The sequence below is a fragment of the Anomaloglossus baeobatrachus genome, unplaced genomic scaffold (genome assembly GCF_048569485.1).
Source record: "Anomaloglossus baeobatrachus isolate aAnoBae1 unplaced genomic scaffold, aAnoBae1.hap1 Scaffold_73, whole genome shotgun sequence".
Taxonomy (NCBI): Eukaryota; Metazoa; Chordata; class Amphibia; order Anura; family Aromobatidae; genus Anomaloglossus; species Anomaloglossus baeobatrachus.
In genome coordinates, this window is record NW_027445107.1 from 511,768 (window position 1) to 537,986 (window position 26,219).

Genomic DNA, 26,219 nt, shown 5'->3' on the forward strand with positions numbered 1-26,219 from the left:
AGCCCGAGCACTGCCGCTTCCCGCCCACAGATCTGCACGGCACTGAGGAGGCCCCGCCCCTTCCGGTGACATCATGATTTCATGAGATCACTCCTCCCACCTCAAAAAATCAACTCCGATCTAGCCTCTACCTAGAGAATACAGGCTGCTTGCAGATTATGACGTCACTTCCGGGGCGTATTCAGGTACTGTTAGGGGGCGTGTCCTTTATTCAGCGCGGCCTGTATCTCTAGGCTCAACCGATCTGGATTTTGGGGTAAGAAATAAAAGTGTCTCCTGTCACTACTGGGGGCTGCAGCTCGTGTATATATCACAGGGAAGGGGCTGAAGCTGCAGCACAGGGCTGTGGAGGCTTCCATAAGGAAGGGGGATATGGGGGCTACACAGGGCAGGGGGCGAGGCTGTGGAGGTTTTCATAAGGAATGTGAGAATAACACTGGGCAGGGGGCTATACTGCACATTTGGGGGGGCTCGCAGGGGGCGACGCACGTTTGGGGGGCTCACTGTGCATGGGGCTACGCTGCTTGTTTGAGGGCCTCGTAGGGGGGTGACTGCATGTTTGGGGGAGCTTGCACTGGACGGGGCGATGCTACACGTTTGGGGGACTCGCAAGGGGGTGGTGCTGCACGTTTGGGGGCTTGCAGGGGGTGACGCTGCAGTTTAGGGGGGGCTCACTCTGGCCAGGGGGTGACGCTGCACATTTGGGTTTGGACTAGGCAGGGGGCGACGCTACATGTTTGGGGGACTCGCAAGGGGGCGACGCTGCACTTTCGGGGTGCTCGCAGGGGCGATGCTGCACGTTTGAGAGGATCGCACTGGGCAGAGGGCGATGCATGTTTTGGGGGGGCTCGCACTGGGCAGGGGGCGACTGCACGTTTGGGGGGGCTCGCACTGGGCAAGGGGCGACTGCACGTTTGGAGGGGCTCGCACTGGGCAGGGGGTGACTCTGCACGTTTGGGGGGGCTCGCACTACGCAGGGGGTGACTCTGCACGTTTGGAGGGGCTCGTACTGGGCAGGGGGCGACTGCACGTTTGGGGGGGCTTGCACTGGGCAGGGAGCGACGCTGCACGTTTTGGGGGACTCGCACTTGACAGGGGGCGATGCATATTTGGGTGCAACGCTGCACTTTGGGGGAGCTTGCAGGGTGTGCTGAGCAGTTCGCCATGTTGCACGCTGGGGGGCTTACACTGGGCGATGCTGCATGTTGTAGGGGGCTTACACTGGGCGATGCTGAACATTGAGGGGCTGATGCTGCATGATGGGACCACATCGGGGGTGGGGAGTGTAGGAAGGATGGGTGGGGGCACATCGGGGGTGGGCACTATAGAAGTCCATGGCTTATAGGGAACCTGTCACCACTTTTTTGGCGTATAAGCTGCGGTCACCACCGGGCTCTTATATACAGGATTCTACCATGCTGTATATAAGAGCCCAGGCCGCTGTGAGAACATAAACACTTTATAATACTTTCCTAACGGTCGTGCGGTCGGCCATATGGGCGTCTCTGTTCTCCAGTGCCGGCGCCGCCTCTATCGGCCATCTTCGTCCTCTTTCTGAAGCCTGTGTGCATGACGCGTCTACATCATACACACTCGCCGATCCTGCGCAGGCGCACTACAATACTTTGATCTGTCCTGCTCAGGACCTGAATGCCGGCGAGTGTGGATGATGTCGGACCCGTCGTGCACCGCGGCTAGAGAAGGAGGACGAAGATGGCCGAAAGAGGCGGCACCGGAGAACGGAGACACCCATATGGCCCACCGCACGACCGTTAGGTGAGTATTATAAAGTGTTTTTTATGTTCTCACAGCGGCCTGGGCTCTTATATACAGCATGGTAGAATCCTGTATATAAGAGCCCGGTGGTGGCCGCAGCTTATACGCCAAAAAAGTGGTGATAGGTTCCCTTTATCATATTTCCTCCAGCAGGATATATATTATCTCTTCCTCCTTTATGGACCTGAAATCCCGGCAAGATATCATAGTCTCCTGAAGCGAGTGTCCCTCACTGCTGAGTGTTTGGTGCAGTGTAGCAGGAGGTGGGTTTCATCCTTCCTTGGCCTCCAGGTCAGTGTTGGCACAGTCTGTCCTCCCTGGGCTTGTAGCTCTGCTTGTGTGGGAATTGATGGCTAGACTGTGGGCACTGAGTCTATATTGGCTCATAGTCCTGCGGTCTCTGGGGTCTGGGGGTTTCTCCAGATATGGGGTCAGTCTGTAGTCTCTGGTACGTGGTCAGTTTCTGTGAGGTGTAGATATCGGTCCTCCAGTCACTGACACCTCTCCTGGCCCTCGTCTACCATCTTCCTGATTCTGGCTTTTGTCAGGCTGCTGTGATTGGTCATTTTGTCCTGTTGGGTTTGGGAGAGCTGTGCCAGGGGTCCTGGTTCATCTGGACCACCTATATGTATCAGGGCTTTATGGTGATGGGAGCGTGGATTGCTATTCTGTAGGTGAGACTGACATGACAGTGCCCTCTTCAGAGCTGCTAGGTGTAGAGGGAATCTGCCCAGCTCGGCCTGACAGGAGCTGTTGGAGGTGTTTTGATGGACGTGGAGAAGGCGCCTACAAAATTCCAGGTTGAATATTTATGTTGGGCTGGAATCCCACCTTGATCAATCTGGGTAAGCCCGGTTTCACACATCCTTCTTTTCACTGGTTTTGCGGATGTGGCGAACTGTACAGTGTATACAGTACAATGACAGCGCTGTAACGTCCGCGTCACATGCGCCGGTCACATGACAGCATGTGACCAGAGCTTGTCGCGCTGCCACTGTACTGTATACACTGTAGTGGCGTGCGCCGCATCCGCCAAACCAGCGAAAAGCCGGATGTGTGAAATCGGGCCAAGTGTGAGGGCCCCAGACTTCACTGCCGTACAGGAGGATTTCGGTGATGATGGAATTGAAGATTTTTAGCCAGATCCTCACTGGTGGCTTCAGATGATCGTTTCCTTCGTTTGGCATAGCAATCTCTATTGCTCATTTGAAGCTCCCTGACTGGTGAATTTCCAGGCCCAGGTAGGTGTATGTGTCCGTTCCTGTATGAGCGCAGTTATTTAAGACAAATGAAGGTGCTGGTCCGATCTTCATTTTTCTGTTCTGGAACTCTATGATGTTGGCCTCCTTTTAGGTTGATCAGTGGCGCACACGTAGAGCTGGATTTCTCCAAGATTTGTAGGTTGTCTTGGAGGCCTTTCTCAGTTGGTGTCAGCAGCAGGAGGTCATCTGCATAGAGCAAGAATGTCACCTGAGCGTCATGGAGGGTAAGGCCTGGAGCTGTGGAACGTTCCAGAGCAGTGTACACTCATTGATGGAGATATTAAAGAGCGTTAAGGTGGCTTTACACGATACGACATCGCTAAAGCGATCTCGTTGGGGTCACGGAATTTGTGACGCACATATGGCCGCTTTAGCGATGTCGTTGCGTGTGACACCTATGAGCAATTTTGAATCATCGCAAAAACGTTCAAAATCGCTCATCGGTGACATCACCCCCTATTCCCAATTATCGTTGCTGCTGCAGTAACAATGTTGTTCGTCGTTCCTGCGGCAGCACGTGTCGCTGTGTGTGACACCGCAGGAACGAGGAACATCTCCTTACCCACGTCCCGCCAGCAATGAGGAAGGAAGGAGGTGGGCGGGATGTTCGTCCTGCTCATCTCCGCCTTTATGCTTTGATTGGGCGGCCGCTTAGTGATGTCGCTGTGACGCCGTATGAACCGCCCTCTTAGAAAGGAGGCGGTTAGCCGGTCACAGCGACGTCGCTAGGCAGGTAAGTAGTGTGACTGTTCCTAGTGACGTTGTGCGCCACGGGCAGAAATTTGCCCGTGTCGCACAACCAATGGGGGCGGGTACGCACGCTAGCGATATCGGTAACGATATCGCAGCGTCTAAAGCGGGCCTTAGACTTAAGCTGCAGCCCTGTCTGACTCCTCGGCTCTGCTGGAAATAAGCCATTCTTCTATCGTTCACACTCACACTGCAGAGGTTCTCGGTTTAGGAGCTTTTGATGACATCGTAGGACTTTCCTCCTATTCCGCTCTCCAGAAATTTCAAGAACCCGGGTGCCAGACGGAGTAAAAAGCCTTTTTTAAGTCCACAAAACAGGTGTATAACTTCACGTACTTTGTTTTGTGGATGTGGCTCTGAATGAGACTGTGCAGGGTGTAGATGTGATCCGTGGTGCGGTGGTTTGGCAGGAACCCTGGTTGGCTCTTGCTGTGGACATTGTGCTCGGTGAGGAAACTGAGGATCCTCTTGTTCAGGAGGCTGGTGAACAGGTTTCTCAGGTTCCTGCTGACACGTCTTCCTCTGTAGTTGGCAGGGTCATACCTGTCCCCACTCTTGTGGATGGGTGTGATGGGCCCTTGCTTCCAGGTACGAGGGAAGTAGCCGGCACTCAGCACAATATTGAACAGTTTAACCATTGCAGCTTGTATTTCCGGTGGCTTTATATCAGCATCTCTGGGGGGATTCCATCCGGCCCCCTGGCTTTTTTACACCTTATGGAAGAGATTCTCTGCATCTTCCCCTAATGTAATTGGTGTATCCAGAGGGTTTTAGGAAATGTTTGACTTTCTCCTCCATCGCCTTTAGTTTTGATGTTCTGTTTTCCTGTTCTTGGCTTAGCCCTTCTTTTGGGACGTCTTTGTAGAGGTCTCTGAAGTAACCGGAGTGATGTCATCACAGCTCAGTCATTCTCTGCCTGAGGCTGGAGTCACACTTGCATATGATTGCGTCCGATTCTCATGCCGGAGATTAGGACGATTGTTTGTCACTTGTCATCCTTGTGCTGTCCGTGTGCAATCTGTTTGTTTTCTCAGCAGCTTTTAGGCCTTGTGCGCACTAGGCGTTTTTGTCGCGTTTTTAGCGCGTTTTTGTGCTGAAAACGCAGTGACATTGCTTCCCCAGCAATGTCTATGGGTTTTCATAAGTGCTGTCCGCACACAGCGTTTTTTTTTGTGGTGACCACAAAAATGCAGCATGTCAATTATTTCTGCGTTTTTCACCCATTCAGTTCAATGAGATGTTCAACAACGCAATGAAAAACGCATATAGCCGCGTTTCTATGACTAAAAACGCAGCTATAAACGCAATGGGTGGGCAGTAAAGTGACGTGTACAGGAAGAGGATTCCTTCTGTTGGTAAACACAGAAGCATGAATCCTCCCAATACCGTCACCGCTGCTTCCACCTCCCGTCCTGGGCATGTATGCTGCCGTGCGGCGCCATGTCTGGGCGGGAGGTGGAGGCAGCGGCGAAAACAAAAGTGAACAGTAGAAAAAAAAAAATGTCATATATACTCACCTGTCTGCAGGGTCCCGGTGCCATGCCCGCTCCCAGCCCCTGTCTCGGTACCTCCGCTCTGGCTGTGTGCAGTCTCTCCGGGGCAGGACCTTGCTTGCAGGACCTGGCGGTGGATCACCTGATGCAGTCACCTGACGCATCAGCTGATCGTAGTCTCGCCGGCTTTTTCGCGCCCGGCCGGCTATCAGCTGATCCTGCCGTCAGGGGACTTCATCAGCTGATTACCGGCAGCTCCTGCAGCGATCGGACAGGATCAGACTCCTGTCCAATCGATCGCTCCAGGAGCTGCTGGTAATCAGCACAGCACATAAGTGAGTATTATTTTTTTTTTTGCACTGATTCATCAGCTGATTGTATAATCGGCTTTTATACAATCAGCTGCTGTATCATGTGATTCACATCCTGGATCCTGACACATCATCTGATCGCTCTGCCTTCCAGCAAACCGATCAGATGATATTGGATCCAGATTGGACGGCGCGGGACCCTCACCCAGGATTACTGCGGAGGGGGGTTCTTTATTTCAATAAAGATGGAGTCACTAATTGTGTTGTGTTTTATTTCTAATAAAAATATTTTTCTGTGTGTTGTGTTTTTTTTTTTTATCATTACTAGATATTCATGGTGGCCATGTCTAATATTGGCGTGACACCATGAATTTCGGGCTTAGGGCTAGCTGATAATATACAGCTAGCCCTAACTCCATTATTACCCAGCTAGCCACCCGGCATCAGGGCAGCTGGAAGAGTTGGATACAGCGCCAGAAGATGGCGCTTCTATGAAAGCGCCATTTTCTGGGGTGGCTGCGGACTGCAATTCGCAGTGGGGGTGCCCAGAAAGCTTGGGCACCCTGCACTGTGGATTCCAATCCCCAGCTGCCTAGTTGTACCCGGCTGGACTCAAAAATTTGGCGAAGCTCACGTCATTTTTTTTTTTTTTAATTATTTCATGAAATTCATGAAATAATTAAAAAAAAGGGCTTCTCTATATTTTTGGTTCCCAGCCGGGTACAAATAGGCAGCTGGGGGTTGGGGGCAGCCCGTACCTGCCTGCTGTACCCGGCTAGCATACAAAAATATGGCGAAGCCCATGTCATTTTTTTTTTCTTTTTGGGCAAAAAACTGCATACAGTCCTGGATGGAGGATGCTTAGCCTTGTAGTTCTGCAGCTGCTGTCTGCTCTCCTGCATACACTAGTGAATGGAGGATGCTGAGCCTTGTAGTTCTGCAGCTGCTGTCTGCTCTCCTGCATACACTAGTGAATGGAGGATGCTGAGCCTTGTAGTTCTCCAGCTGCTGTCTGCTCTCCTGCATACAATGAACATTTTGAAGAAGGAAATGACATCAGACCTTTTTTTTTTTTTTTTCCATCAACAATCTTTAATGGCATTGTGCACTGATTAAAAACGCAGTGAGCAAAAATGCAGCAAAAAACGCACCAAATCGCGGTAAAAACGCATGCTTTTTTTAGCCGCGGGTGCGTTTTTTGAGACAAAAACGCACATAAAAACGCAGCGTGAAAAAAATGCCTAGTGCGCACATACCCTTAGTCATTTACAGGACCTTTTATAGGAGCATTAAGGCCTTGTGCGCACGCTGCGGTTTTTTGCTGCGGTTTTGCTGCATGAATTGCTGCAAAAAATGTTCCTTTCTGTAACCTTTCTGCAGTCATTCCCCAGTAAAACCTATGGTAAAAAAAAAAAAGATGTGCGCACACTGCGTTTTTTCCCCTTCAGGTTCTGCTGCAGAATTTCTGCAGCAAAAATAATGTGCATGTCACTCCTTTTCTGCAGGTACCTGCGGTTGTTGCCCTAGATAATGCTACAAAACCGCAGGGAACAACCTGCAGAAAATTCACGGCAATACCGCAGCCAAACCGCGGTAAAACCACATGCGGTTTTCAGGTGCGGTTTGCTGCGTTTTTTTTACCACAGGTGCGGTAATCTTTCAGAAGGTGCAGAATTTGCTTAAGAAAATTCCATTTTCTAGTGCGCACAGGGCAGTGTTTTCTGCTACATGATAGAATTGTATCCAGAAAAACGGATGTCACTAGGATGGTCCGTGTGACATTGTTTTTTTTCTCGCACCCACAGACTTGCATTGGCGAGTCTCGAGCGAGATACCTGTGCAATCGCAGCATTCTGTGATTTTTTTTTTTATTTATTTTATTTTTCCTCAGTCCAATTGGAGCTGAGAAAAAAAACGCAGATCGGAGCTGCCTCATTGATTAATTTTGTTTTGAGGCCAATGCGATATTTTCTCACATTGCACTCGTGCGAGTCATACGGAAGTGTGACTCCAGCCTGAAGCCATGTTCTATGGCCACACGCTGTGATTTCAGATGTAGCAGAGCTGCAGCCGTCGTGGAACCTTGTGTGGATTACGTCGGTCCTGGGTGTTTTGGGGGTTAATAAAGGGGTGCTTTTTTTGTATTTTATTTCAGATAAAGGATTTTTTTGGTGTTTGTTTATTTCTTTTCACCTACATATTACTAATGAGGGGTCTCATAAACACCTCCCCATTACTAATCCAGGACTTAGTGGCAGCTCTGGGCTGCCATTAACCCCTGATTACCTTGATTGTCACCACACCAGGGCAATCGGGATGAGATGGGTAAAGTGCCTGACTGGCGCATCTAATGGATCCAGCAATTCCAGGCGGCTACAGGCTATATTTAGACCGAGGGGGCCCAATAACCATGAGTCTCCCCAGCCTGAAAATACCAGCTTCCAGCTGTGACCTTTATCATGGCCGGGTATCAAAATTAGGGGGGGTGCAAGCAGATTTTTTTTAAATTATTTAATTTTAAAAAAGCTGCATGCGGTTTTTCTTTTTTTTTTTTTTTAATTCACAGCCAATGTAAGGGTACGGCTGGGGGCTTCAGCCTGTAGCTGTATGCTTTATCTGTACTGGGTTTCATAATACGGGGGGATGCTACACCAATTTTTATTTATTTTTATATATTGCAGTCAGACACACTGTTACACAGGATGGGGGCGCGTCTGACTGCAACCAATCAGCGATGTGGGGATTGGCAGTGGGCGGAGAAGCAGTGAATGTGTGTGAGGTTAATGAGGTTATTGCGGTTCAGAAACTCTAAGTATAATGTGTCTGCTCCAATCCCACTATCCCTTCTACCACAATTTTAAAGCACAGGACTCTGGTCTCCATAGACTTATATGGAGACCGCCATCCGGCCAGATATCCGGTATCAATTCCAGGCCCGAATCAGGTTTTTTATGTTAAACCCATATGGACCTGCCTCCCGGGTATCTGAGAGTCCGCTCATCACTATCTATTATTTATCTATCTCTATTCTCTATCTATATTTATGGGGCGGCATGGTGGCTCAGTGGTTAGCACTGCAGTCTTGCAATGCTGGGGTCCTGGGTTCAGATAACACCAAGGAAAACATCTGCAAGGAGTTTGTATGTTCTCCCTGTGTTTGTGTGGGTTTCCTCCGGGTTCTCTGGTTTCTTCCCACACTCCAAAGACATACTGATAGGGAATTTAGATTGTGAGCCCCAATGGGGACAGTGTTGTCAATGTATTTAAAGCGCTATGGAATTAATAGTGACATATCAATGAATAAATATATATTATAATCTAATATATAAAGCTGAATGTGTGTATGTATGTATGTATGTGTGTGTGTGTGTGTGTGTGTGTCTGTGTCTGTCCGGGATTGCCATCTGCACCATCGCAGCTACAGCCACAAAATTTTGCACACTCACACGTCTGGACCCCAAGAGCATCATAGGCTATGTTTTGAGGGGAAATTTTAACCTCGCGCTTTACAGTTATTCACCAAAAAACCTGCCTCCATTAAAGCGAATGGAGCTGGTAGCCACAGTGCAGCCAGAACTTCAGAAGATTGCGCAGCCACGCCCTTAAATGGAATGTTTGTGTGTCACAATGCAGCCAGGGAAAGAGACAGACACAGACAGGGTAAGAAACAGACATAGCTTAGCTTCTATTTTGCTACAGTTATGGACCCCGAGAGCGTCATAGGCTATGTTTTGAGGGGAAATTTTAACCCCGTGCTTTACAGTTATTCACCAAAAAACCTGCCTCCATTAAAGCGAATGGAGCTGGGAGCCAGATATGAAAACAAGAGCAGCTTCCTCAAGAGCCAATGAGTCATCTCAGCAGAGAGAAGGCCGACTTGCCACTAAGAGAATTGCTATTTCTTCCTCCAGGGCACAGGAAATGGTTGGAGATTTGAAACATGCTGCCTTTTGTTACCAGTCAGACATAAACTATCAGGATCATCCTAAAGTTCAGATAGGAAACATGGATGTGGTCTGTATGTACTGCAGTGCCCTGAAATGGAAAGATGAACCGCCGAGTTTATGCTGTGCAAATGGCAAGATAAAACTTCCACGTCTCCTGTCACCACCAGATCCCCTAAAGTCTCTGATGACAGGCACCAGTACAATATCAGCATTTCTTGGACATTAGGAAGTGCAACTCCTGCTTCCAAATGACATCATTTGGTGCAACAAAAGAAATATTTACAACACGATTTATGCCGACATTTAAAGTTCAAGGACAGGTTTACCACTCAATTGGGTCACTGCTTCCATTACAAGGAGAAGAACCTCAATTTCTTCAACTCTTCTTCATGGGAAATGCAGAAGCGGAGGCTCAGCAGAGATAGTCTTTAATTCCTAACACTCGCCTTGATATTGTCACTATTTTGCAGCAGTTCTTTCACTCCAACAATCCATATGTTCAACTTTTCAAGACTGCTCTTGAATGCATGCCAAATGACGATTACAAGGTTGTCATTCGAGCTGACAAAACACCACAAGGTGAACATCAGCGACGTTTCAATGCTCCCACATTTGATGAGGTAGCCATCTTGATTGTAGGCAATGATTTTCAAAGCCGTGACATTGTGCTTCAAAAAAGGAACAATAGTTTGCAACGAGTAGCAGAAACGCCACATGTAATTGAGGCAACCATTATGACAGGATGTGCCACAGGAGAAGAGGTTTTCCTATCCATGGAGTAGGAGTGATGCTTTTTATACATATTGTCCTACTCCAAGCTGTATAGGCTTGAGAGCCAACTACGGGTTAATAACTGCTGTTAACAAAATAGACTGTATTAACAAAAATGTATTCTGCACACAAAAACCACAAAACAAATAGATAGAAATGTAATTATTAAATTGTTTATTTGAATTGGCCAAGTAATGTGAAGTAATCTTCTACTCCTTATTCGAGAGCCCTTTGATAGACGACATTCTTAGTTCTTCCTTCAGGTGCAAAGACGAACAGATTTTTGGCTGTTCCAACTCTTGAACAGGCCACATAAAGTTGACCATGAGAAAAGCATGGAGATTGAAAGTAGTGGGAATTGATTTACAAAGACTGTCCCTGAGCCTTGTTGATGGACATAGCAAATGCCAGTCGAACAGGAAACTGGAGGCGTTTAAAATCAAAAGGCAAATCAGATGGAATAAGAGGAATTGTTGGAATGAAAACCTCTTCTCCTGTGGCACATCCTGTCATAATGGTTGCCTCAATTACATGTGGCGTTTCTGCTACTCGTTGCAAACTATTGTTCCTTTTTTGAAGCACAATGTCACGGCTTTGAAAATCATTACCTACAATCAAGATGGCTACCTCATCAAATGTGGGAGCATTGAAACGTCGCTGATGTTCACCTTGTGGTGTTTTGTCAGCTCGAATGACAACCTTGTAATCGGCATTTGGCATGCATTCAAGTGCAGTCTTGAAAAGTTGAACATATGGATTGTTGGAGTGAAAGAACTGCTGCAAAATAGTGACAATATCAAGGCGAGTGTTAGGAATTAAAGACTATCTCCGCTGAGCCTCCGCTTCTGCATTTACCATGAAGAAGAATTGAAGAAATTGAGGTTCTTCTCCTTGTAATGGAAGCAGTGACCCAATTGAGTGGTAAACCTGTCCTTGAACTTTAAATGTCGGCATAAATCGTCTTGTAAATATTTCTTTTGTTGCACCAAATGATGTCATTTAGAAGCAGGAGTTGTACTTCCTAATGTCCAAGAAATGCTTTGATATTGTACTGGTGCCTGTCATCAGAGACTTCAGGGGATCTGGTGGTGACAGGAGACGTGGAAGTTTTATCTTGCCATTTGCACAGCATAAACTCTGCGGTTCATCTTTCCATTTCAGGGCACTGCAGTACATACAGACCACATCCATGTTTCCTATCTGAACTTTAGGATGATCCTGATAGTTTATGTCTGACTGGTAACAAAAGGCAGCATGTTTCAAATCTCCAACCATTTCCTGTGCCCTGGAGGAAGAAATAGCAATTCTCTTAGTGGCAAGTCGGCCTTCTCTCTGCTGAGATGACTCATTGGCTCTTGAGGAAGCAGCTCTTGTTTTCATATCTGCAAGCCTCGCTTCCCTCTCCTCAGAGGGCTCATTGGCCCTTGAGGAAGCTGCTCTTGTTTTCATATCTGGCTCCCAGCTCCATTCGCTTTAATGGAGGCAGGTTTTTTGGTGAATAACTTTAAAGCGGAGGGTTAAAATTTCCCCTCAAAACATAGCCTATGACGCTCTCGGGGTCCAGAACTGTAGCAAAATAGAAGCTAAGCTATGTCTGTTTCTTACCCTGTCTGTGTCTGTCTCTTTCCCTGGCTGCATTGTGACACACCAACATTCCATTTAAGGGCGTGACTGCGCATTCTTCTGAAGTTCTGACTGCACTGTGGCTCCCAGCTCCATTCGCTTTAATGGAGGCAGGTTTTTTGGTGAACAACTGTAAAGCACGGGGTTAAAATTTCCCCTCAAAACATAGCCTATGATGCTCTCGGGGTCCAGACGTGTGAGTGTGCAAAATTTTGTGGCTGTAGCTGCGACGGTGCAGATGCCAATCCCGGACATACACACACATATTCAGCTTTATATATTAGATGAGTGAGTACATTGGTGGCCATTGGTTATAATACTATGTGGAGGACTATGAGGGTGCATTATACTATATGGAGGACTATGGTGGGTGCATTACACAATATGGAGGACTATGGTTGTTACATTATATTATATGGTGGACTATAGGGATGCATTATAATATATAAAGAGTGCATTAGAATATGTGGAGGACTATGAGGGCTGAATTATACTACATTGCAGGCTATGGGGTGTGTTACATACCCATAATCCTTCATATATTGTATTATATATGGAAGACTATGGAGTGCATTATATTATATAGTAATATATGAAAGGCAGTGTGAAGACCATTATACTAAATGGAGAGCTAATGGGTGTGCATTATATTTAGAGGAATAAGGAGGTTGCATTCATGGCCGGCTTTAGGTATGTGCGATTAGTGCAGTTGCACAGGGCGCCAGCCGGCAGATAGCACAGGGGGTGCTGGAGGGAGCATCAATTCACTTTCATTTGCTGCTGCTGCGGTGCACAGGCTCCAGCAGAGGGCGCCCCCCCCTCCTGTGTGTTTTGCGTCCTGTCTTCTCCTGTCTTCACCAGTGAGAGGGGGGAGGGCCGCCTGCACTGCTGCAGCTGGAGAAGCTGCTTCTAAAGACCCTCTGTACTCCAGGAGGCCAGGAAGGCGGTGAGTATAATGTGAATCATGTATTATGTGCCGTCTGTCTGTGTTATGTATAAGATATGTTTGTCCTGTATAGTGTGCAATATATCATAGTATCATAGTTTTTAAGGTTGAAGGGAGACTCTAAGTCCATCTAGTTCAACCCGTAGCCTAACATGTTGATCCAGAGGAAGGCAAAAAAAACCCAATGTGGCAAACAAGTTCCAATGGGGAAAAATTTTCTTCCTGACTCCACATCCGGCAATCAGACTAGTTCCCTGGATCAACACCCTGTCATAAAATCTAATATACATAACTGGTAATATTAAATTTTTCAAGAAAGGCATCCAGGCTCTGCTTAAATGTTACTAGTGAATCACTCATTACAACATCATGCGGCAGAGAGCTCCATAGTCTCACTGCTCGTACAGTAAAGAATCCTCGTCTGTGGTTACGATTAAACCTTCTTTCCTCAAGACGTAGCGGATGCCCCCGTGTTACAGTCGCAGGCCTAGGTGTAAAAAGATCTATGGAAAGGTCTCTGTACTGTCCCCTCATATATTTATACATTGTGATTAGATCCCCCCCCTAAGCCTTCGTTTTTCCAAACTAAATAACCCCAAGTTTAATAACCTGTCTTGGTATTGCAGCCCACCCATTCCTCTAATAATCTTGGTCGCTCTTCTCTGCACCCTCTCCAGTTCAGCTATGTCCTTCTTATATATCGGTGACCAGAATTGTACACAGTATTCTAAGTGCGGTCGCACTAGTGACTTGTACAGAGGTAGAACTATATTTTTTTACATGAACACTTATACCTCTTTTAATACATCCCATTATTTTATTAGCCCTGGCAGCAGTTGCCTGACACTGTCCACTAAAGTGAAGTTTACCATCCACCCATACACCCAAGTCTTTTTCTGTGCCTGTTTTACCCAGTGTTCTACAATTAAGTACATAATCATAAATTTTATTTCCTCTACCCAAGTCTACCATACATTTATCTACATTAAACTTCAATTGCCACTTCTCAGCCCAATTCTCCAATTTACATAAATCTCCCTGTAATATAAAATTATCCTCCTCTGTATTGATTACCCTGCAGAGTTTAGTATCATCTGCAAATATTGAAATTCTACTCCGCATGCCCCCAACAAGGTCATTAATAAATATGTTGAAAAGAAGCGGGCCCAATACTGACCCTTGTGGTACCATATAAGAACAAGAGAACAAGGAGTATATGTGCAAAATAGACAACTTTTATTTCATATGAAAAAACCACAATAGACAATTAAAAACATGATTAAGACATCACCAAAATGAATCATCTGGGGGAGATGTGAGAATTGTTACACAGGCAGGGCTTTTCTCAGAAAAACACCAGGATCATTCAAAATGCACAGGATACAAATGAATCCTAGAAGTGAATCAACCAGAGTGTCTCTAAAGAGTGCTTTACACGCTGCGACATCACTACCAATATATCGTCGGGGGTCACGTCGTTAGTGACGCACATCCGGCGCCGGTAGTGACATCGCAGCGTGTGACACCAAGGTGCGACGATCAACGATCGCAAAATCGTTCAATAACGGTGATCGTTGACACGTCGCTCCTTTCCTTAATATCGCTGCTGCCACAGGTACGATGTTGTTCGTTGTTCCTGCGGCACCACACATCGGTATGTGTGACACCACAGGAACGACGAACATCTCCTTACCTGCGTCCACCGGCAATGCAGAAGGAAGGAGGTGGGCGGCATGTTACGTCCCGCTCATCTCTGCCCCTCCTCTGCTATTGGACGGCCGCTTGAAGGAGGGATTTTTCGGTGGTCACAGCAACGTCGCTGACAAGGTATGTTTGTATGACGCGATGTCGCAGCGTGTAAAGCACCCTTTAGTGCAATTAAAATTCAGTCTGGTAAATTTGAGACCCCTAGTCTGTGTGAAATTACAAACTGAAGGATTGAAATAGGTGTCAAGAAGAAAAGAAACTAACAAGGAGTATATAGTAAATAAATAGCTATATAAAGCTAAAAAGTCCAATGCAGGAGTATACTCATCACATGTAGACTATATGTATATAAATAGACCGTTCTTGTAGACTCCCAAATATGGACAGAGTATTACCTGGAGCTCTGATGTATATCAAAAATAAACCTTCAGACTGAAAAACCACCAATGGGGAACCTGGACTTCATCGACGCGCGTTTCGCATGGACTTTTTAGCTTTATATAGCTATTTATTAACTATATAGTCCTGGTTAGTTTCTATTCTTCTTGACACCTGTTTCAATCCTTCATTTTGTAATTTCACACAGACTAGGGGTCTCAGATTTACCCGACTGAATTTTAAACAAATTCAGCAAACACCTGAGTGATGGCACCGCTGACACTCGGGTGGTTTGCTGTGACAGCTGGAGGACATCAGGCTTCAACCGCAGTGAACCCGTGATGTCATTGCTGCGACACCCGCCGTACTGTGGGAGCCGTAGCTGTGATGTCAGGGATTCACCCTAGTTTATTCTGATCGCTGCGTCTCTGTCCACACTCACAGCTGGCAGCCATGCTGTATGAGCGCTGGCTGTGACAGGATAGGGATGTAGCAGAGCTGGAAGCGTCGTGGGACCTCGTGTGGATTACTTCGGACCTCGAGGGGTGTTGTGGGGGTTAATAAACTGGTGAAATAGGGTGGCTTTTTATTTCAAATAAAGGATTTTTTGGCTGTTTTGATGTGATGTGGGGTGTCTCATAGACGCATAACATCACTAACCTAGGGCTTAGTGGCAGCTATGGTCTGCCATTAACCCCTTATTACCCCGATAGCCACCGCACCAGGGCAACTGAAGGAGCCGGTTCCAGCGCCAGAATTGGCGCATCTTATGGATATGCCACTTTTAGGGCGGCTGTGGGCTGCTATTGTTAGGCTGGAAAGTGCCAAATAACGATGGCCCTTTCCACCCTAATATTATCAGCCCCCAGTTGTCTGCTGCACCTTGGCTGGTATTAAAAAAATGAGGGGATCCCACGTCATTATTTTTTTTTTTTTTTAATAAATCAAATCCTAAAAAAAAAGTGTGCGATCCCCTCTATTTTTCATAACTAGCCAAGGTACAGCAGACAGCTGAGGATTGCAGCTGCTGCTGTTCCTGTGCTGTATATGAAAAATGGGGGGACCCCATGTTTTTTTACCCCCCGCCCCCCCAACAAAAAAAAAAACAGCTAACCAAGCTGGCTATTCCTCTATCAAGCTATTCTGTTATTTCTTTCTATGTATTCTTTCTGTTCTTTCTTATTATCTAATCTAAATGTTCTTATTATCTACCGTATTTTTCGGACCATAAGACGCACTTTTTTTCCTCCAAATTTGGGAGGAAAGTGTGGGGTGCGTCTTATGGTCAGAAGCTGCGGGGTAGGGAGCTGTGGGGAGTCAGCGCTATGCAGTGGGATCACAGTAGGCAGGGAGGGTCGCTGCTGCAGGATGCCGGCGGCTGGAGAAACCACGTGTGCCCGCTGCTTAAAGTCAGTGAATATCCATTAGCTGCTCCCCGCCCACCTCTCTCTGCAGACTGCGGGGGTGAGCAGCAGCAAATCAATAGTTTAATGTAAACAGCGGACACACGTGGGAGCTCCAGACGCCGGCTTCCTGCAGCGGCTGGGGAGACTGTGTGTCCGCTGTGTAGGAGGCAGGAGCAGGGTGCCGCTGCAGTCATGTATGGCCTGGGGGGAAGTGCAGATCACTGCAGTGTCCGGGCCAGAGCACGGCATACCTTCACAGCACAGCCGCAGTCTCTGTGCTGAGGGCTCAAATTACTTTCACTTTGCTCCTGCTGCCTTTACACTAGAAACAGTCTCCCGTAGCTGACAAGGACCTACAGTGATGTAATGCAGAGGGGTGGGCAGAGCAGCACAGAACAGGGCCCGCCTCTTCATTACATCACTGCAGGTCCTTGAGATATGTGAGACTTTGTTTGTAATGCCAGGACCAAACTGAAGCATGGTGAGCATCACATCAGTAAAAGTAAGGCAATAAATAATATAGTATAAAGGCATTACTGTACACCTGGATGGGGTTGGATCATATACATATATATATATAATATATATATATATATAATATATATATATCTTTACACACACATACACAAACGCACACACACTATATAACTATATACACACAGACACACATACACATACACACACACACTATAACTATATACACACACATACAATCCAGATTGGAGGATCACACACATAATGATGGGGAACATACATATTCCACGATGGGGCCATATATACCTGGAAGGTACCAAGAATGGAGGATATGAGGACAGAATTTGGGGATATTATTACCTCAGTAACACTGTCAGCAGTAAAATAACAGTGTGTCATGACCACATTCTTTTACTTTAATTTTATTTTTTTCTATTTTTTCCTCCTCTAAAACAAGGGTGCGTCTTATAGTCCGGTGCGTCTTATAGTCCGAAAAATACGGTATCTATCCATCTAGCTATTTTTTCTATTTTTTACTATCTATCATGTATTCTAGCTATCTATCCATTATCCTTTCCTATCATATTTCGTTTCTCCTTCAAAAAAAGCTGTGAGAAAAAACGCACTAAAAACGCACCTACATTACAAGCGTTTTTGGGACATTTCCAGGCTCACTCTGACAAGGTGCAGTTTTGGTTGCAGTTTGTGTGCAGAAAAAAACTGCAGCGTGCGCATGTAGCCTTATATGACAATACAGCACAGAATAGCTTGCAAAAAATGTTTGCGCTTATGTCGGACAACTCCTTTAAAGAAAAAAAATTGAATAAAACTAATGTACCTCAAAAAGAAAGCTTTCAAAAATAAAACAATGTTGACTAAAACAATTATAAAATGACAGAAAAATAAGCATTAGGGCGTCCAAATTGTGAAGAGAAAACAATGAAGGAAATCCCAATGTCATAATGTACCACACTAAGTGGACCCTGCCACGTCTGCTTCTATCCCTGCTGAACTGACTCTAGGGCAGCACGGGGGATATAGGAGGCGTAGAGGCCATGCATGGATTGGTCTCAGGTGCCATACGGCCTTGGTAGCAGAAGCGTCCATCTAGAACCTTCCACATGACTTTTCCTTCTGTCCGTGACTTTTACATTATTTATTTTACAGCTTTGAAATTCAGGGAAAAGATATGCAGAACGCTGCAGACACAATGGAAAAAGGAGAAATGGATGTGCGGGGTGATGAACAGAGTAGAGACCTTTCCACAGGTAACCCTCCTCAATGAAGAGTCGCCATTAAATAACAAAGAGAACAGTCACATTCCCAGCTGCAAGGAGAAAATAAAGTTACATTTTCCCTGCTGCTGCTCGTATACAGTTACCAATGCAGTGCGGGAAACAGTAACAGTTACTGCTCACAGGCTGTCAGCCAACGAACAAGAGGGTTGATTACTGGGCACTCACTATATAGTGAGTGGTGACTGTTTCAGCCTCTCCCACTGTGCTGGTGACTGGAAGTGAGCAGCTGCTGGGAGAATGTAACTGCATTTTCTCCTTGCAGACACTGTGTCACAATTTCTCCGCTGTCTTGGACGCAGTGAGTGACAATTTTGCCTCTCTATTAAATCAGGGCCGTGCCAAGCTGTTAGTTTGTGGAGCGTCAGCTCAACTGTCCAATCTGAAACTGGGAGGTGCTTGGTTTCTTCAGGGGGTTCCCTGTTCTGAGTGATTGATCAGTTACTTAGCTGAGTAGTTAGTCCCAAAACCATGGTATCACGGAGGTGCCGGGGTAACTGGAGAAGGGACCCCCCGAAACGGGCCCTCAGACTAGGGATCTTGTGCTGTCCCTTTTCCCAGGGGTAGGCTTGATGGTATCCAGGTCTGGACTGCCAGCGTAACACTAACTCCTGTCCAAACCCTGATCTAACACCCCCTCCCCCCCCACCGGGAAAGGAGATGCAAACCCCACAAAGGATCGCCACAAAGACCGGAATCACAGGAGCATAAACTGAAGGTATCATCTGCAGTAACAAGTAATATCTCAAACCTTAAATAGGGAGAACACAGCTCAATAGAAATTAGCCCCCCTCTCAAGGAGCCACAAACCACTCCACAGGACTGGAGAACAGTGTAAAAGACTCAGCTGAAGCTGAGCAGCTAGTTTCAGGTTGCTTGTGAACAGTCCGTCGCGGCTCCCTGCGAATGTGGGCCTCGGCTATCTATGCTGTGTTCTGATCTATAGCTGCCAGACCTTGGACCTCCTCTGACCATCCATTTGCCTATATCCGCTATCCTCCTGATATTCTGACCCCAGAGCTGACTATGCCTTTGTCTTTTCCCTTAGTTCACGGCATGTTCTCTTTGTATCTGGCCCCAGAACGTTTGATAACCCTTCCTCACGGCTTGTCCGTGCAGTGACTAGCGTCACACACTGTTCTAATAAACCAGATAGATATCATTTAAATGCTAGGTACTCAGATTACCACTATATCTGCAGGTAAATAGTATTTTTGTAGCTGCCAGGTTTTCTTTAACTCCTTCTCAATATGTAACATATTATTAGATCCTATTACTTCTTGCGGGCTCAAAAGCGGAGTCTCCATTATTGCCAGCAGATGATGTCTATTCAGTTATTCAGTGGAGGTAAGCTTCACCGGCTGATGTTAACTTTTCGATCTTTGACAGCAGCATTTGCAGCTCGCAGCCTATGGGGTACAATTTTCCACATATCCAACGCCCCCAGCAACATTTATCATTGGGTGCATATGGGTCGCCATAATAGCTGTGGGTTTGCTAAAGACCCCTTGCCCTATATAAGGGTACTCCTATGATCTCCACACCTAGATACATTCCTTCAGTGGTGTAGATTTCAAAATGAGATAATTTTTGGGGTGTTTCCACTGTTTAGGCACATCAAGGGCTTTACAAACGTGACATGACATCCTCTATTTCAGCCAATTTTGTTCTCCAAAAGTCAAATTGTGCTCCTTCCCTTCCGAGTCCTGCCGTTGACCCAAGCAATAGTTTTACACCATATATGGGCTATCAGCGTACACATGAGAATTGCACAACAGAATTACCGTATATGGTTCATTTCCTCATCTTACCCTTGAGAAAATGAAAATTTGTGGGAAAAATTAAAATCTTTATTTTTTTCCTTCCACATTGCTTTAATTTCTGTGATGCATCTAAAGTGTACTTTGGCATTGCATTACTGCTGTAGGAATATTACAAAAAAGGAATAAATACACTGCTAACATGAAAAATGAGTAAAAAGACCTAGGTATTGCATTACTGCTTCAGAGATATTTGCAAAGAGAGATTCTTAGCTTATGTATTGGCCAATCCATATGAGCCCGATAACCTCGACAAGGTGATCTCATTATATTGGGAACCTAACCTTAAATGCCTCTGTGTGATTAAAAATCTGCAGGTCTGCTTCTTGGCTAAATAAGATGGTGGACACACCCTGGCTATAGGGTGGAGTGCTTGGTCAGGTGCTTGTCAAGGTTATCGGTCTTACATGGATTGGTCAATACATAAACTAAAAAATTGTTTAAAAGAACTGAAGTCCTCAGTGGTTGATACCTTTTTAATGGCTAACTGAAAAGATGGAACTAAAGACACTTCTGAAGAAACGTGCACAACTGGACAGCGACATATTTTTCTTATCCAAATGCAAAAAGGAGAATCTGATTCCCCCAAAGGACTCTGGATTACAAACCCAATTCTACATACCTACAATACCCATTATGCACAAAACCTTTGTCACAGGACTTCTGAGAGACTAAAGCCTGCTGTATACGTTGCAATTTCGCATACGATATCGTATGCGATTTTCAACGCCCCCATCGTATGTGCGGCACGTTCAATTTGTTGAACGTGCCGCACAAACGATTAACCCCCGTCACACATACTTACCTTCCATACGACCTCGATGTGGCCGGCGAACGTCCACTTCCTGGAGTGGGAGGGACGTTCGGCGTCACATCGACGTCACGCGGCAGCCGGCCAATAGATGCGGAGGGGCGGAGCTGAGCGAGACGTAAACATCCCACCCACCTCCTTCCTTCCGCGTTGCTGGCCGGGAGCCGCAGGACGCAGGTAAGATCTGTTCATCGTTCCCGGGGTGTCACACACTGCGATGTGTGCTACCCCGGGTACGATGAACAATCTGACGTTCAATTCTAGAGAAATGAACGACGTGCGTGCGATGAACGTGTTAACGTTCAATCGCACGTACCTGTCACACGCTACAACATAGCTTACGATGCCGGATGTGCGTCACTTACGACGTGACCCCACCGACACATCGTAAGATATATTGTAGCGTGTAAAGCGGGCTTAAGGAACCACCTTTTGCATGTCTTCTACAGCATCAAGAGTAAAATCCAGAGGGAATTTGAAACACAAAGGAAGACACTTCCAGAAAGCACAGAGCAAAAAGTACAATAATACTACTACAGACTACAAACTCTTCTGATCCACAACAAGGAAAAGAAACTACATAGACTGCGCCTCAATTCTGGACTTAATACAAACAGGTTGAGAACAAAGCTAAAACCTGACAACTTGGACAACCACTCCATTCAAGACACAAAAGCATCTAACTGTTATCAATCTCTCGGATTATAAAGGAAAGAAAGTGGAACTTGCTGTGCTTTCTAGGGTACTCTCATTTTGTCCTACTAAAGCTCTAGACAAAACTGAACTCTGCAGCAACATGGAAGATTACTTCAGGAGACTACGTCTGAGGGAATATTTTAACGATGCAGATGTTTCAGAATCCACCCAGACTGAAGGAAGACGGATCTTGACAACCAGGAAAAGGTCAGATTGGACACCTCCACCAGAACACAACCCTTATTTGGATAACTATATAGACCCTTTCAGACATTTGATAAAATCCACTATCCTAGACACACACAGGAGGCAACGATCCAACATCAGTGCCCAGGAAAGAAGGGCCATAAAATCTTTGAAAACCAACAAAGAAATCATTATTAAACCTGCAGACAAGGGGGGTGCAATAGTCATGATAAAAAAATCAGACTACATGAATGAAGCACGTAGACAACTGATAGACACACGCTACTATAAAAAATTGGAGTCTGACCTTACACAGGACTATTATAAGGAACTTAAGAAGTTGGTCTCTTGTCTGCCTGACATATATCCTCAACAGCTGATGAACTGATACCGGTAAGTCCAAGAATAGGCACATTCTACATGCTTCCCAAAATTCACAAATCTGGAAATCCAGGAAGACCCACCATTTCATGTGTGGGCACCGGGCACCCTCAATGAACAAGTCTCTGGATGGTAGAGGGTATCCTTAAACCCTTGGTAAGGGATACATCCAGGACACTACTGACCTATTGAGAAAACTATCAGCAATAGGTTCTCTACCACAGGGAACCATCCTTGCCACCATGGATGTGGAATCCTTGTACTCTAATATTCCACACCAGGATGGATTGAATGCCTGCAAAGTCTTCCTGGAAAATACAGGAACTGATGCCGATTCTGTAGTGAAGCTTACAAAATTCATCCTCACCCATAATTACTTTGCATTTGACAATAAGATATATCTACAGGAGACTGGGACTGCAGTGGGAAGCAAAATGGCACCACAATATGCAAATCTTTTCATGGCCAAGCTTGAGAGTGACTTTTCATCCTTTTGTCCTATCAGGCCTCTGGCCTCCTACCGTTACATTCACGATATTTTAATCATCTGGACAGAGTCTGAGGAGCAGCTGAAGACCTTCCATGAACACTTTAATCCGTTTCATCCCACCATCAACCTAACACTCAACTACTCCTGCACTGAAATCAACTTCTTGGACACCATCATTAAACTACGGAACAATGAAATAGAGACATCCCTGTAGAAGAAGCCAATTGACCGTCCAACATACCTGAAATGGGACAGTTTTCATCCAAAACACATAGCCTGGCTGTATACAATAGTTTATCAGGTACAATTGGATATGTTCCAACAGTACAGATGAAGACAATCACCTTGAGGGCCTCAGAAAGACCTTTATGAATCAAGGCTACCACTTAAGAACCATTGAAAACCAGATTACAAGAGCCATGAGAATATCAAGAAACCATCTCCTACATTATAAAACTAAAGAAGAAACCAACCGGGTCCCTCTTGCAATCACTTTCCACATCTGGAGGTGTTAAGAGGAGCTACATGGAAACTACAACCATTAGTGCAAAAAGATGCCCAGTTAAAATCTATTTTTCCAGCCCCCCCACTTCTGTGTTTTAGACAGCCCCCAAATCTAAGAAGCTTCATTGTCAGAAGCTCCCTGTCCTCTCCAACAACTACAAGAACACTTCCCTTCAACCAGAAAAAAATGTAAGACCTGTCCATTTATATTGACAACGGACAAGATAAAGATTCCCAGATCACATCAGGACTACAAGATCCCAGGTATCTTCAGCTGCACCACAACCAATGTGGTGTACTTAATTATATGTACTAAATGTCCAACTGGGGTCTGTATGTAGGGGAGACAGGACAACAGCTCAGGACAAGGATGAATTCTCACCGCCACATTATTAGAGAAAAAAGGATAGATCTACCTGTGGCCAAACATTTTTGTAACCCAGACCACAGCATCATGGACATGAAATTGCTGGTATTGAAAGGTAACTTCAAGTCCCAGAGAGATAGGAGACTATGGGAGTACAAACTTATGATGACCTTTGACACATTCAGAGCAGGAATGATGATTGTTTCTCATGGATTCATGTCTTTTTACATCAATTAAGAGATGTGCTCCTCAGACCATCCAGGGGCATCACAGCCCTGGACCAGACCTCAATCAGAGGTCAATAAAACTTTCACACTGAACTGCAGCAATATTTATGGCCACAACAGTTTGTCCTCTTGCCATAGTGATAGTTCTGCTTCACATAACATGTTTTATTTACTGCCCCATTCTATGTCCTGTTGTGTATAAATATGTGACTCTTCAGATTGTGTTATATTGAGCCTGAAGAAGAGACCTGAGTAGTCTCGAAAGCTTGCTATTATTACCATCTTTTCAGTTAGCCATTAAAAGGTATCAAGCACTGAGGACTTCAGTTCTTTTAAACAATTTTTTTTCTCTACTGGCTAACACGGTACAAAGATCTATTTTACCTGTACATAAACGAAGAATCTAACTTTGCAAATATCTCAAAGCAGTAATGCAATGCCTATGTCGTTTTACTCATTTTTCTCATTACCTATGTATTAATCCCTTTTTTCTAATATTTCTACAGCAGTAATGCAATGCCAAAGTATCCTTATATTATTGAGTGCCACTGGATATGCTTTTGTAGATATGTTTTATTGAATGTCGTTTTGAGCACTTCGAAGGGTGCAGTTTTTAAAATGTCATTTTGGGTATTTACTGTCACATAGGCCTTTTAAAGTAGAACACTACACACTTTGGAATTTGTATGGATTTATGTGTGTCTGTGTATGTTTGAGGTTATATTATTAAAAGCTTATAACTTCAATTTTATTTATGGCAGATGACTGTACCAGGAGTCCCACACAGAATGCTAAGGGAAGTGAAAGTAACAAAGAAGCAAAGCCATATTCATGTTCAGAATGTGAGAAATGTTTTTCTAAGAAATCAAATCTCATTACACATGAGAGAATTCACACAGGAGTGAAGCCATTTTCATGTGCAGAATGTGGAAAATGTTTTGCTTGGAAATCACTTCTTATTAGACATGAGAGAATTCACACAGGAGAGAAGCCTTATTCATGTGCAGAATGTGAGAAATGTTTTTCTAAGAAATCAAGTCTCATTACACATGAGAGAATTCACACAGGAGAGAAGTCATATTCATGTGCAGAATGTGGAAAATGTTTTGCTCAGAAATCAAATCTTGTTACACATGAGAGAATTCACACAGGAGAGAAGACATATTCATGTGCAGAATGTGGGAAATGTTTTGATCGGAAATCAAGTCTTGTTACACATGAGAGAATTCACACAGGAGAGAAGCCATATTCATGTTCAGAATGTGGGAAATGTTTTGCTGTAAAACCAAATCTTGTTAAACATTTGAGAATTCACACAGGAGAGAAGCCATATTCATGTTCAGAATGTGAGAAATGTTTTGCTCATAAATTGGCTCTCATTACACATGAGAGAAATCACACAGGAGAGAAGCCATATTCATGTTCAGAATGTGGGAAATTTTTTTCTAAGAAATCAGATCTTGTTACACATGAGAGAATTCACACAGGAGTGAAGCCATATTCATGTTCAGAATGTGGGAAATGTTTTGTTTTAAAACCAAATCTTGTTAAACATTTGAGAATTCACACAGGAGAGAAGCCATATTCATGTTCAGAATGTGGGAAATGTTTTGCTCAGAAATCAGATCGTGTTACACATGAGAGAATTCACACAGGAGAGAAGACATATTCATGTGCAGAATGCGGGAAATGTTTTAATCGGAAATCAAATCTTATTACACATGAGAGAATTCACACAGGAGAGAAGCCATATTCATGTTCAGTATGTGGGAAATGTTTTGCTCAGAAATCAGATCGTGTTACACATGAGAGAATTCACACAGGAGAGAAGACATATTCATGTGCAGAATGCGGGAAATGTTTTAATCGGAAATCAAGTCTTGTTACACATGAGAGAATTCACACAGGAGAGAAGCCATATTCATGTTCAGAATGTGGGAAATGTTTTGCTGTAAAACCAAATCTTGTTAAACATTTGAGAATTCACACAGGAGAGAAGCCATATTCATGTTCAGAATGTGAGAAATGTTTTGCTCATAAATTGGCTCTCATTACACATGAGAGAAATCACACAGGAGAGAAGCCATATTCATGTTCAGAATGTGGGAAATGTTTTGATCGGAAATCACTTCTTATTAGACATGAGAGAATTCACACAGGAGTGAAGCCATAGTCATTAATAGATTGACTGTTTTAGTAAATAGTAATAGTCTATTAATATCTGTTAATAAAGAGTTCATTTTATGTCATTACGGTTGTGTACTTTTTATAATGGATCATTTAAAAATAAAATAAAAAATAAAGCTTTATTTTTATATAGCGCTAACATATTCCGCAGCGCTTTACATACATCAGGAACACTGTCCCCATTGGGGCTCCCAATCTAAGGTCCCTATCTTTATGTCTTTGGAATGTGGGAGGAAACCGGAGTACCCGGAGTAAACCCACGCAAACACGCGGAGAACATACAAACTCCTTGCAATTGTTGTCCTTGGTGGGATTCAAACCCAGGACTCCAGCGCTGCAAGACTGCAGTGCTAACCACTGAGCCACCGTGCCGCCTGTTTACAAATTATCTTTTTACACATTTTTAATTTG

At 45.0% G+C, this 26,219-nt stretch overlaps 2 protein-coding genes across 2 annotated transcripts in view; one reads left to right on the top strand and one right to left on the bottom strand.

Moving 5' to 3' along the window:
* The window catches only part of LOC142287503 (uncharacterized), a 128,385-nt gene that overhangs the window by 18,020 nt on the left and 84,146 nt on the right, over nucleotides 1-26,219 (bottom strand). The gene's annotated exons all lie outside the window — the stretch shown is intronic.
* On the top strand, nucleotides 130-25,868 carry LOC142287507 (uncharacterized). The gene is made up of 3 exons (XM_075333447.1): nucleotides 130-256; nucleotides 18,012-18,112; nucleotides 24,383-25,868. The coding sequence occupies exons 2-3, from the start codon at nucleotides 18,034-18,036 to the stop codon at nucleotides 25,792-25,794; spliced, it is 1,491 nt and encodes a 496-aa protein (XP_075189562.1). The 5' UTR covers nucleotides 130-256; nucleotides 18,012-18,033; the 3' UTR covers nucleotides 25,795-25,868.